The sequence below is a fragment of the Vicia villosa genome, linkage group LG7 (genome assembly GCF_029867415.1).
Source record: "Vicia villosa cultivar HV-30 ecotype Madison, WI linkage group LG7, Vvil1.0, whole genome shotgun sequence".
NCBI classification, from domain to species: Eukaryota; Viridiplantae; Streptophyta; class Magnoliopsida; order Fabales; family Fabaceae; genus Vicia; species Vicia villosa.
Genome location: NC_081186.1, coordinates 45,522,900 through 45,536,133, shown reverse-complemented (window position 1 = coordinate 45,536,133; position 13,234 = coordinate 45,522,900). Strand labels below are relative to the sequence as shown.

Here is a 13,234-nt window from a genome sequence, read left to right as displayed (position 1 = left end):
TCAAAATGTTGATTTATGGAAATGTTGAGTTAGGGTTCTTAGGGTTCTAAGTTATGGTTCATAAATTGTTAGGTTTAGGGTAGGGTTCTTTGTGATTCACGTTTATGGGTTCAATCAAGGGTTAGGGTTCGTGGGGTTAGGGTTAGAAATTGTTAGGGTTCTATGTTTGGATGAAGGTTTGAAGGGTTTCTGGGTTTAACATGTGTTTCCAAGTTGAGTCTCAACCAGAAACTGGAAAAGATGGGTGGTTTATAGGGCGGTTGAGGGTGAGCCACCGACCAAGGCGATTTCCGGCCGGTGGTGGGCGGTGGTCGGTTTGAGCGAGATGAGAGAATGTGAGGGAGATCGAGATTAAAGAGAGAGAGCGAAGAGAGAGAAAGAAAAATGAAAAATGAAATGGAGAGTGGAGGAAATGAGGGGATAGCCCTCTTTTGGCCGTTAGATCGCTGCCATGTGGCCTCTCGATGGCCGCATGGTCGACACATGAACACCGATTTAGTGCACCCTTTTTACCATGGTCCTTAGTCAACTTTAAATCGCAACCTTCCGTTCATCCTACTTTAGATCCACGCTCCAGATCTCTATTCTGAGAGCCATTGGATTTGAAGAGAGCGTACCGGATTCATTCCCTCACCGTAGTACCATGCACCCACCAGCACCTGGTCCAAACGGACCTTAGAGTCCATTGAGCCAGGCCCCTTTGCTACTGACATTCCCTTTAATCTACCATATAAGAACATTAGATGTTTTGGAAAATACCCCCTTGCCTTTTTGCACTGTTCATACATGTGTCGTCTTCTACATCATTCATGCCCAAAAATACAAAAACTCACTTTAATTTGAATTTGAATTTCCCTCTCTCATAGTCCTTTTCCTATCTATCTCTCCCTCTTTCTCTCATTTTCGTTATCTCTCTCTCTCTCTCTCACACACACACACACACACACATCTCTCTTTTTCTTCTTCCTCACTCACTCTCTTCTCCCTCTTTCTCTTCTTCCTCATTCACTATCTTCTTCCTCTTACTTCCTCTTTTCTTCTTCTCTTTCTTTCTTTCTTCTTCTTCCTTCTTTTTCTATTTCTTCCTTCTTTTTTTATCTATCTTTCTATTTTCTCTTGCATTTCTTCATCCCTCCATTTTTTTTTCTTTGAACCAAAACCCTAACCAGGTTTACATTTTTTTGTTTGTTTATCAGATTCACGAAATTAATTACTGATTAGAACAGGCAGACAACAACGGTGGATACGTGTAATAACAATTAGAAACTTGCAAGGTGGATGAGTGTGTGGCGGTCTAGGCGATTGTAAGAGGTTACGGGTTTGAATTCCATTATCCTTCATCTCTTATTTTTGTTACTAAATTTCTTTCCTTTTTCATATATCGAAATTTTGGCTTTTTTGGTGTGAGCATTTTCCTTATTTGACATTTTGACCTAATTTCTACTCCTATAAATAGGCGTTTATTTTCAAATTATAAATCATCCACGAAAATCCATAATCTTTCACACACACACACACACACACACTTGTTTTTTTTCTTTCAATCTTCTATGTTTCTTTTCAATACTATTGGTGATCTTCGTTTTGACCAATGATTAATATATGATGCCCCCTTTTATTTAATCAAAACCTTGTTTTCAAAATCCTTTGGTTTTACCTTTCTTTTTGGCTGATGATTAAACCTTCGATATGAGGTCTCCCCCCTCTTTTATAATTTTATCTATTTTTTTTCAAGATTGTTTATTTGTGTAATTGTTTCCCTTTTGACATCTAATATGATATTAGAGCAGTTATCCTGATCACACAATAAAACTCTAAAAACCTCATTCTTTTCAAACCTAAAGACTAAATGGGCCCCCTTGAGTACAAGAGAGGTAAAGAGTGTCTAACACCTTCCCTTTACCTAATTTACCTCCTTATCCAAATATCTCAATTTTTAGGGTTTCCCACTTTCTCTATCCTTTCGTTAGGATAAAACAAGTAATGGGTGACGACTCTCCCATTTAAACGTAAATTTTTTAAAATCGATCGCGACAGTTGGCGACTCTGTTGAGGACGCCACCCATAAATTGGAGTCTACCCGACCTTTAGGTTTATGATTTTTGGGTTTTTATTATTTTTGGATATTATTTTCTTGTTTGTGTATATATATGCTTTCATTTTCTGCTTTTATTATCATATTGTATGCCATTGGTGGGATCTTTTGTGTGGAGAAATAAATACGGAATCTTAGAAGGAGTGTCAATTGGCCACGAGGGTTTTAACAATCCCCGTGCGACAACTTCGTTTAGAGTCGGCCGAATTCCAAGAAATATCTTTAGAAAGGGCTAGACTCTTTCGAGGATAGGATTTTGGATTTGACCAATGACTCTTTGTATAAATCAAAAATAATTTATTATTTATTAGAAATATCTAACTTAAAATAGTAATACTAATTATTATAGATGTATAATATGTCAAAGTTAAAAGTTAAAATTGTAATGTCAATTACTTTCCCGATCGCAATTGTGGGAGATCGAACCATGACCGTTCCGACCAAGTAGGTGCCCATCACCACTTGACAAACTAAGTATAACAGTTGTATTTCTAATAGTATAAAAACCCATTAAAAATACACGATTTTCTTTAAAAAATATAAATAATATCACACTACTTTCTTCTTCATTATCTCTTAGTTTGATATATTATATACTCATACTTATATTTTATAGTATAATATAACTAGATTAATCGTATCAACGAAGTTTGATTCAAAAATCCTATTTTTAATCGTATCAACGAAGTTTGATTCAAAAATCCTATTTTTCTTCTAGTTGGGAAAAAAACTATCAAGTGATTTAGCAAGACAAAAGAATGAAAGATGTGAATTTGCTTAATCTAACGGTTTCAAAAGCTTGTTAGATTGGCACTTACCATCATCCACTTAAGTTTCACAACACCAAACCAAAACCTCACCACCAACAAAATCCTCTTCCTAAAACCCTATACCCTCTACACTACACCATTTCACATTTTCCATTGCAGAACAAAATCCCAATGAATGTTACTCGTTCTGCTCTGAAGCTCCATCTTCAAACCTCCCCAATTCGCTACCAATTCTTCTTCTCACGCTTCAACAATGCTCTTCGCAATCCCAACTCGTCTTCTTCTCTGTTCAATTTCAGAGCAAAGCGCTTCTTTTCTCTGACCCTTCCGCGCCAAACGCAGACGCAACCCTTTGTTGGAAGCGCCGTTTCGTCGACCTCGTCGGAGGATTTCAAAGGCCGTGACAGTTTCTTTGCTGAAGATAACGTTTCGTGGAGCTCACTTGGTTTATCTGATACAGTCTCTGTTGCTCTCGCTAATATTGGTCTTAAAACACCGTCTCTTGTTCAGGTCATTTTTCTTTCATTTTCATTATTTTTCGTATACCCTTTTCAATATTAGTGCAATCTTTGTGTTTACCTCAAATTTCATTAGTAAAAAATTCAATTTTTATTGTTTCACTATTAAATATAGCTGGTTTGAGTTCGAAGAGACTAGGCCGCCTTTAGCTATGTTTGAATGACTCTGTTTGAATTGATGGATTAGAACTGAGCGGAGCTGAATAATGGAATGGAGTGTAATAGAGAGGAATGTATCATGTTGTTTGAGTATTTTTGTTATTTTGACCGAATATAACATAATTAATTAGTTCATTGTGTTGCATACACTTCAAATTTGGCGAAATGAAAATTGAAGGATTGAATGGTACGGGATGGAGTGAATTCCATCATGTTCCATTCCGTCTTATCTATTATTTGTAAATCCAAACAATGGAATCTGATTACTCACCACTCTATTCCATCATATATCACAAATCCAAACATACCCTTATGCTGTGTTTGGGTTGATGGAATGAAATGGAATAGTATAAACTTATGCTCCATTGTTTGGATTAATTAAAAGTGGATGGAATAGAGTGGGACCTGATGGAATGCATTCCATCCCATTCCGTCGCTTTCCATCATATTTTTAACCCTCCAATTTACGCGGAATGACAAAATTGCTCTATTCCGTCATGAAATAACCCAAACAATGGAATGAAATTTTTATTTCATTCCGCTCAGTTCTGCTTCATTCCATTCCGTTCCGTTCGTTTTACAATATCCAAAAGGTTCAATTTCGGTTGAGAGGGAAGAAGTCACCTTTTGTGCCCCAATGAGTTTCCAACTGTGATAAGTAATAGTTAAATGACAGTAGATGTTTTTCATCTTTAACATAGTTATAAAAATTTGCTTATGATGACAAAAAATATAAGAAAAGATTCCAAACATAGTTGTAGTCTTGTAGAATTGTGCCAGGAATGAAATTGGGAAGCTTCAGCTATATGTTAGAACTTGGAATGGAACATGATAAGTGATAACTGATTTTGTTTCCATTATTCTATTTGGGGTGTTGAGGATTATTATGATATGCACTGTGCACATTATTGGTTATGATTGTTTATTATTGTTGTGTGTGTGTGTTCAGGCTTCTTCTATACCGCCTGTTTTGTCAGGGAAGGATGTAGTTATTGCTGCCGAGACCGGAAGTGGTAAGACATACAGTTATCTACTTCCTCTTATTGATAAGCTGAGGGAGGCACAAGAACAATCTCTGGATGTTGTATCTGACAAAGAAGTCTATCCACCGGCTGGAAAAGTTCTGCTTGTGCTTTGTCCGAATGTGCAACTGTGTGAGCAGGTAGTTAAGATGGCTAATAGTCTTTGTGTCGAGAATGGTGGAACCATTGTTAATGCAGCATCCATTTGTGGAAGACAGGTAGTGATGCTTTAGCTTTTTGTTTTTTAAATGTTTTTGACTCTATTGTTGGTTATCTCTGTGCAATTATATTTATATAAAGTTTTAGCTATATTATCAAATTTTTAGAGTCCAATTTTCAATACTAATAATCATTTTTGGACTAGGGATGGCCGATTCGGGAACCTGATATCATTGTGACGACACCTGCTGCTCTTCTCAATCATGTTGACGTTGATAGAAGGCGGCGCATGGAATTTATGCGTGGTGTCAAACATGTGGTATCTTTCTTGCTTTATGATCTTATGAAAGCTATGTTAGTCTATTACTGAAGACATAAATTGGACATTAACTCCTTTTTTTGTATGATTATATTTCTAATCGGCAGGTGTTTGATGAAGCTGATATGCTTCTTTGTGGAAGCTTCCAGAATAAAGTAATCCGATTGATTCAATTGCTCCGCTATGATGAAAAACTTTTGTCTCGATCAAAAACATCAGAATCAGAATTGGCACTGAAAGTGGAGGAATCTTCTTTGTTGTCGGATGATGCTTTGGAAGCTGAAGACGAATTTCCACCTGAAGCCATCTCAGACGAGGAGGATGATGATAAAGAGGATCTTGTCATTATTGATGATGAAGCTGAATCTGTTAAGAAAACAAGAAGAGAGTGGAGGAGAGTGAGGAAACATTATGAGCGTAGTAAACAGTATATTTTTGTTGCAGCTACGCTTCCAGTGAATGGAAAGAAAACAGCTGGAGCATTATTAAAACACATGTTTCCTGATGCTGTGTGGGTTAGTGGAAACTATCTTCACCGTCACAATCCAAGGTGCTTTTTATCAATTAAAAGTTTCAATATTTTTTGCTACTTGTTCATTTGCTGTTGTGGTAAAATAATGGAATGTATCCATCGAGATATTAAAATTGGAAAGCGTCACATCTCTTCATGACGGCCATTGATTATGAACTGGAAATAATATGATAGGAGTGTGTATGGAGAAAATTAAGCCAAACATTACTAATTTAGACCATTTTCAAAAATCGAGTTTAGAGTTTAGGATTCATAAGAAACTTAGATGAATGTCTAAAAAGTATGATTATTAGTGAAGATCTTAAGTCTGTCACACAGATACATCAGGCTTACAATTAAAGTCAATCCAAAATGATTAATTGAACATCTCATGGCTCAACTTGTTTCCAAAGGCTATGCTCAGACGTATGATGTTGACCACTTTTAAACTTTCTGTCCGATATAGCTAAGTATGCTTCTATCTGTTTGTTGTGGCTTTTCAATTTTCAGATTGAAGCAAAGATGGATAGAAGTGAGCGTCGATACACAGGTGAAAGAACTCATAAAGGCTGTGAATCACGGTTTAGAATCTGAAGATTTGGATAGTGACGGTGGCATTCGTAGAACAATGGTGTTTGCCAACACTGTTGAAGCTGCCGAAGCTGTGGCAAAGATATTGAACTATACTGGGCTTGAGTGTTTACGTTATCATAAGAATTGCACACTGGAAGAGCGAGCACAGACATTAGTTGATTTCCACGAGAAAGGTGGTGTTCTTGTATGTACTGATGCAGCTGCTCGTGGTGTGGATATTCCAAACGTCTTGCATGTTATTCAGGTATACTTCTCCTTTTTACATGTTATACTTTTTTATGGAGCAGCAAAAAGTTTATAAATCCTAAACAAACAGAAATAGGGAGGATCGGATATCAATTAGAATACGAAAGTGTGTCGATGAAAGGAAAATGTCACATTATACTCAGAAAAATAGAAACTATGCACACAAACATAATAGAAACAGAGTTCCCCAATCATTTCACTCTAGTGTCGCATCCGTGAGCAAACCTCCATGAATTCGAAGTCATGAGACTCAAACCCTTTTTCACCTAAGGTCTTCTATACGAACAAATACTTTCTCCTTTGCTTCTTCTAATGATTCTTTAGATGATGATAGTCCAGCGGAGAAGGGGAAGTAAGTCGGGGAGTGGTGAGTCTGAGCATTTCATGCTTATACAGAGGCTGGGCAGGGCAGTGCTCGGGAGAGGAGGTTGAGATGTTTTCTAGGAGAGATGAGAAAGAATCAAACAAGATGACCATTTAACCCTTAATTATAAAACTCAAGCTGGACTGTTGCGTAATAACAAATTTTAAAAAGGTTATATCCAGTGCTATAAATCGACCTGATGTATCCAATTAATTAACCAATTTCAACTGGTGCATCCGATTAATGTCTTGTGTTTGTTTAATGTTTATATATTATTAGGTGTTATATATGTGTTCATTCTCAATGTGGTGCATGTATTTCAGGCGGATTTTGCTACTTCTGCTGTAGACTTTTTGCATAGGATCGGTCGTACTGCTAGAGCTGGTCAAAACGGACTAGTTACTAGCATGTACACCGAGTCCAACAGAGAGCTTGTACAGGCAGTTCGTCAAGCAGGGGAACTCGGTCTACCTGTGGTAAATTTTATAAACTATATTTAAGGGCCTTAAACCTGGACATTTTCTACACACAGATATTTGAAAAAATGTTTAAAAAACATACTTACATTGGTAAAAAATTAGCTGCTGTCCATGTATGATAAGAGCATTAACTATGGTCTGAATAACATACACATAATTCCATATATGCAAGTCATCGATTGATCTTTGATAGATTCCAACATGATATATTAATGCAGGAGACTGCATTTAGCAGGAAAAGAAGCTTCCGTAACAAGCTCAAAAAGAAAGGTAAAGTTTAATATTTGATTCCTCAGAGCTTTGTATGGATATATAATTATGCATATATTCCCAAGTGATGATGTTTAACTTCTTCAACAATGATATGAAACTTGACCTAACCAGTAACCATCATTTTGTATTTGTAGCAAATGCTGACAAAGTTAGAGATTCAGCAGCCATTGAAGAGACTGTTACAGCTTGAGAACACACGGCCGTTGCAAGTAAGTCAGAAAATGGCATAGGTGCTGCAACATAACATATATTGAATCCTAACATTTTATGGGGATTGTGTAAGTTATAGATATCATTGTTGCAATTTTTTTTCTCCATCTTCCAAAAAGATAATGTGCTCATACGTAACTGATAATTTCGTTCTTTCCTCTTCCCTCGTGTAAATTATTATAAAATTATATTATTCTGTTTCTTATCTCTTCATTACTTATGATTATAGGCAAACCGGTAGCAGGGAAGTTTAAACTCAATATAAAGTTTGAAACAAGTTCTTTATTTAATTTTTTCGTCTCAAATTAGTTTCTATCTTTAAATTTTTTTACAATGTTGAGCTAGTTATCAGTCTTAGTGTTTGTTATATTACAAATTGATACACTACAAAGACTATTTCATCATTCAACACCACATTAAGATTCTTTTGTTAATTATGAGAGCAAAATCTTAGATAAAGACTAAGAAGTTATAATAATTTTGATGGATTTTTTTTTTTTTTGTAATATACTTGGAAGCAAAATTAGATTTGATTGACAAAATATCAAAGATAGAAACAATGAAATGTCACTTTGCAAATAAACCCGAATCCAAAACAAAAAAATCATTATATACACCATGAAAAAAATATACTGTTGCTTGATTCTTGAATATAAATTGCTTGATTCATGAATATGAATGGTGGATGATCAGATAGGTGGCCTAAAAAATATTTCATAGTCTAATATCATCTAAAAATTGTAGTTGGTCTTATCTCAAATTTACAAAATTGGTTTTTAAGGTGAGAATTGTCCTCACTTATAAATGAATGTTTAGATCACATATTTTTAATGTGAGACTCTTACCTGTTGCAATTAAAATCACTCAACAATTGACTCGACCATCAATAATTTAGATCATAATCAATGTCTTTGAAATTGTTTTATGCCAACACCACAAATGGAGTTTCATCCTATCAATAGTATCTCTTACTGATTTTTCCTTTTGTAAACACTTCGAAGATTAAGTAATTATTCAAAGTAAGAGGTATTTTAAGTTAGAAAAAGTGATTATTCAAAGTGAGAGGTATTTTAAGTTAGAAAAAGTGTGTACTTTGATTTGGCATATTGTCCTCTTATAGTCAAATTCTAGTGTTTTGGGAATCTAGAATCTTCTATGCAGAATAATTATCCAAAGAGACAATTGTTAGAATATTATTCGTTTATGATCTGATAGTCCTCTTTTATTCATTTACCTTGACCTTAGTTTTTCTAGAGAAGATTCATGCTTGTTCTCGAGATTCTATAACTTTCTTTGGGTCCATAGATGGACAGGTGACATCCTCGGTTGGCTTCATTAGCTAGTCATTATTGACGGCACATCAATAACATTACTCTTGATTGGACAACCCGTAGTCTTCGTAAAGTTGCATCAGGCTTCATAGAGTTGCATCCTTTTTTTTAGGGGATTTCATATTTGGACTAGACCATGCCTATTCCCGAGCCTTGCATCCAGGCATGAACAATAGCTCCCTAAGCTTGGTTCGGTAAAACTGAGTCGGGGTTTGGTCTTTGTGATTTCTATAGAATGGTTCGTACGCATGGATCTATTTATCCTTGATCTATACAATCGTGATGTTCTCCTCACTTACTTCAAATTGCCTTATGTTATCTTGTCGATTTTCATGACCTTGGCATTATCGACCCATGTTGGTTCATCGCGTGGAAACTCCTATATTAGTCATGGCTATTTTGGATTATTTCCCTCTTGACTCTTGGCGTTTTTCTCTATCTGACATGTCCCTCTAGGGATGTTTTAAGTGATTCTATGTATGGGGTGCAACTAATAATTTCTTCCCTTATGCCTAGGTGTGATAGTTATGGTGGTGAAAGATCTTGCCTATAGTAATTTTGAATTATATCAGTGGTAGTTCTAACCCATACTTGGGGTGGTGTTGACCTATATTTGCGTTGATATTGTCCCCTACTTGTGGCGGCGTTGGCTTATTTCCTTCCTACTGATATTTCTTGTCGCTCTGGGGTCTTGAGCAAAAGGTTATGGGGGAACTGTATAACTTGGTGAGGAAGCGTATTTTCTAACGCGTGCCTTTTCAACATATATCAATGGGTGAATTTCATTGGTATCCTCCTGGTAGACTTGTCGTACCCACAAAGTTAAAAGTTTTGAAAGGTCACATTATTCATCTTTATCTCAACTTTTGGCTCATTTATTATGTTCCAGACGTCTTGCGATACTTTGAATCCCAAACAAATTTAAGGAAGCCCCAATAATGGGCCGTGATCTTTTTGGTGTTGATGATCGTTTTTATGGGAAATATCTCCATTGTCGGTTTTCTATGTATGATGTTACCTTCTAGGATTTTGGCTTCCAGTTGCCTTTCATCAAGTTTACTATTGATCCCTCAATGATATATCCTCACTCTTAAAACCACATTCGAGCTTTTCAACATATGTGCACTTTTATTAAAATAAAACCCCATGCTTCGATATTCTGCACTATGTTTTTCATTGAATGAGAATTTTATGGGCACAATTTGATTATTTTGTGTTGTATTTTTCTATTTTAAAACTGTTATTGCGTCATTGTGATGATTTTCGTTATCACTTTGTAATTCGCTCTTATCTTGTCAAGGCCTCACATGAGTAGATGTGAACAATTGATAAGTCTTGTAAACCACATTTTAAACCAATGTTGGTTGAATGACCATTTTAGGGAAAATATGGAGGATTTGCATTTCAGCCCCGAAAGATTAAAAGAAGGGATGCTAAGTCTTTCTGAAAAAAAGAACTATGTAGATTCTTTGAGTAGGAGGATCCCACTATGTCTTGTAGATCACGCGCCTTCTTTTCCACTATAAAAGATTATACTTTTGCTATTTTAGGTGTGTGTTGGATTTTGTTTTGTGATATCTTGCATTTTTTTGTTCTCTTACCTCTTTTTTCTTATACTATTTTAGAGTTGACATGACAGATAAAAACATAGTTAAAAGGATTATGGCGCAGAAAGGTAATTCCTCGAGTTTTAGTTTGTTTTTCCTTCAATAAGCCTCGTAAAACCCTCAATTAAAAGAAGGGGTGGTGAGCGGTTTGTGAGAAAGGTAGAAGGTCATCCTCTCCTTCCAAATGAGCAAAAAAATGGTGTGATATTTATTCGCAGAAGACGTCTTGGCATGTTGTTTTTCAATGATGAAAGAGACTCCATGTTTCTCCCTTCGGCCAATACTCCTTTTCCCATACATCTGTGAAATATTTTTTGAACCCTGGTCCCAGAAGTTGATGCCGATTAGGGACCTCTAGGTATTCAATATAGGATTTCAGAATGTGTTCCTTACATGGCTAAGGTAATGACTTTAACTTATTATTCCAATCAGTAAGGGAAAAACAACTCTCCGAAGAGTTAAATTAGGCTCAAGAAAGTCTTGATAATGTCCTGCTCACTCAAGGTATATTAGACGAGGCACATAAGAGACTTAGACCACGAAACATGAATCATTGATATTTTCAAGAGAGTTTGGAAGCGGCCCTGGAGAATCACTTGGCGACCAAAAGTATCTCAGGGAACATATTTTTTCTCAACGAATAGAAAATTAGGCCCGAAGCCATGGAATCCATTAGTGTTGAGCAGAAGAAGAAAATGGAAGGTCAATTGTTATCTTCAAAGAACATGTTGGCATCTATTAAGTCAGAAAATGCACTTTTGAAGAAACATTATGGCCAAGTCAGATTCGTGGAAGCTGAAAACAAAGTTGCTTCACACATTATAGAGAATAAAGAATTAAAGAAGCTTCATCAAGATGCTTTCCATTTATATTTTGAATATGAGAGATATTACTACCATCAATATCCAAATCTTGAAAAATGTCATTGATTAAATTCAGGCGTTAAACCCTAGTATAACTTTGAAGACGACATGTTTAAATGTTTGTAAAAGCGTGGTAGATGGTAGGATTGAATGAATACATGAATTTGTTTTTTATTCGACGTGCCTCCGAGATTTGCGCATGAAATTCTAAATTTTATAATAAAAAACATAATTCTGCGCGGATCATACTAGCTTATGCCTAAATTTAACACTTTACTTTTTTTTTCTCCCGTTATATGCTTTTCTTTGTGAATAATTGTAGTATGGTTCATTTTCCAAACTCTCAAACCCATATTATTGCTTTGTCCCCACCCTCTTTGCCTTATTTTTTTCACTTAAAAATTGTGTATCTTTCTTTAAATTGATTTAACTTCATTGCGTCTGATGTTTATTGTCATTGTTTTTTATAATGATGATATTATGTATTAGAGACGTTCCTAGCCAAAGAACATCATTTGATTGCCAACCAATTTAGGTTTCGATCTTGGATGAAGGGTGGATTTCTCAAAGACGTCATTCGTCTCTCCGATGGCAAAGTAAGGAGTGAGGTCCTATCATCATAGGTAGTTTTATTTGTCCTTTCTCATATTGAGAGTGATGTTTGCCTTTATAAGAACTTTACTCTTACTCACTAGGTATTTCCATTCAAAGTAGTGCGAGGTAGATAATTTCTATGTAAGCCCTCCCTAAGCTTTAAGACTTTCTCTAACCCTGACGAGTTTCTAAAATCTAACTTGTTTTCTAAAGAAAATTTTCAGTCTATCCCATTTATATTCCAGGGACCTCCCAAGTTGTTCATTTTGATTATATATGAAAGAATCGTTCCTTTGATCCAAAAACTTCCTTCCAGAGTGTATAAACACCAATGCACACACTTCCCTTGGTCCATTATAACATTTTCGATTCAAAATCTTTCAAATAATCTAAAATTATCAATATTTCATTTTTCATCCAAATCAAATATTATGTGACCTGCAACTTTCTCCTAATCATGAAACAATCTACCAAATATATTTTGATTTATAGTATTTATAATATTTATATTTTTAAGATTATTAGTTTTTTAACTCACAAAAATAACTTTTTGACCAGTTAACACATATTAAAACATATGTTTAAATAAAAAGATTTAATTTAGGGACAACAAAATTGTTTTAAAAAATTCATATATTTTTAATGACTTTTTATTTATTTTGGTACCATATTTTTAGTTTAGTTTCTATAATTTCTTTGTAAATATTTATTTGTCATGTTGAAAATATATTGAAAAAGACGAAATGATTTGATAAAAGAACGAAAAGCATTGCACAACAAAAACGGAAAACAGTGCAGGAAAAAACAGAGAGGCTGTATGCGCGAATTCTGTATGAAAATACGACTCCACTGGGGATCGAACCCAGAATCTCTGGTTCCGTAGACCAGCGCCTTATCCATTGGGCCATGGAGTCATTTCTTGAAGGCGTTTTAACTTTTACTGTTTTCATATTTTACAGTCTTTTACCAGATTTATATTTTACAATGAATCATTCCTTGAGCAAATGTGTCATTTTAATATTCCTCAGGCTTTAAAGACCATTGCCATTGGTGAATCCATACATTTCAAGAGGAAGCAAATAAATCTGGTGAACAAATGCTCGAGAGACCTTAAACCACA

At 35.3% G+C, this 13,234-nt stretch overlaps 1 protein-coding gene and 1 non-coding gene across 3 annotated transcripts; one reads left to right on the top strand and one right to left on the bottom strand.

Moving 5' to 3' along the window:
- The first annotated feature begins 2,862 nt into the window (after positions 1-2,862).
- On the top strand, positions 2,863-7,907 carry LOC131620500 (DEAD-box ATP-dependent RNA helicase 22-like). 2 transcript variants are annotated; one of them, XM_058891599.1, is made up of 8 exons: positions 2,867-3,375; positions 4,492-4,782; positions 4,929-5,042; positions 5,150-5,592; positions 6,064-6,391; positions 7,081-7,233; positions 7,455-7,506; positions 7,644-7,907. In XM_058891599.1, exons 1-8 carry the CDS (start codon positions 3,037-3,039, stop codon positions 7,697-7,699), a joined length of 1,776 nt encoding a protein of 591 aa, XP_058747582.1. In that variant the 5' UTR covers positions 2,867-3,036; the 3' UTR covers positions 7,700-7,907. The 2 variants fall into 2 exon arrangements, with proteins under 2 accessions (XP_058747583.1, XP_058747582.1); XM_058891600.1 differs by lacking the exons at positions 7,081-7,233; positions 7,455-7,506; positions 7,644-7,907 and adding an exon at positions 6,718-6,939 and having other exon boundaries at positions 2,863-3,375.
- A 5,048-nt stretch (positions 7,908-12,955) lies between these two features.
- On the bottom strand, positions 12,956-13,028 carry TRNAR-ACG (transfer RNA arginine (anticodon ACG)). Its single transcript has one exon. It is a non-coding gene; the product is annotated as a tRNA-Arg (tRNA).
- Between the last annotated feature and the right edge of the window lie 206 nt (positions 13,029-13,234).

Bases quoted from the DNA above. Each gene is read 5' to 3' on its own strand.
- LOC131620500 (XM_058891599.1), top strand. From the start codon at position 3,037: ATGAATGTTACTCGTTCTGCTCTGAAGCTCCATCTTCAAACCTCCCCA. The intron at 4,783-4,928 runs GTAGTGATGCTT...TTTTTGGACTAG, and splicing joins CATCCATTTGTGGAAGACAG to GGATGGCCGATTCGGGAACC. The intron at 5,043-5,149 runs GTATCTTTCTTG...TCTAATCGGCAG, and splicing joins TGCGTGGTGTCAAACATGTG to GTGTTTGATGAAGCTGATAT.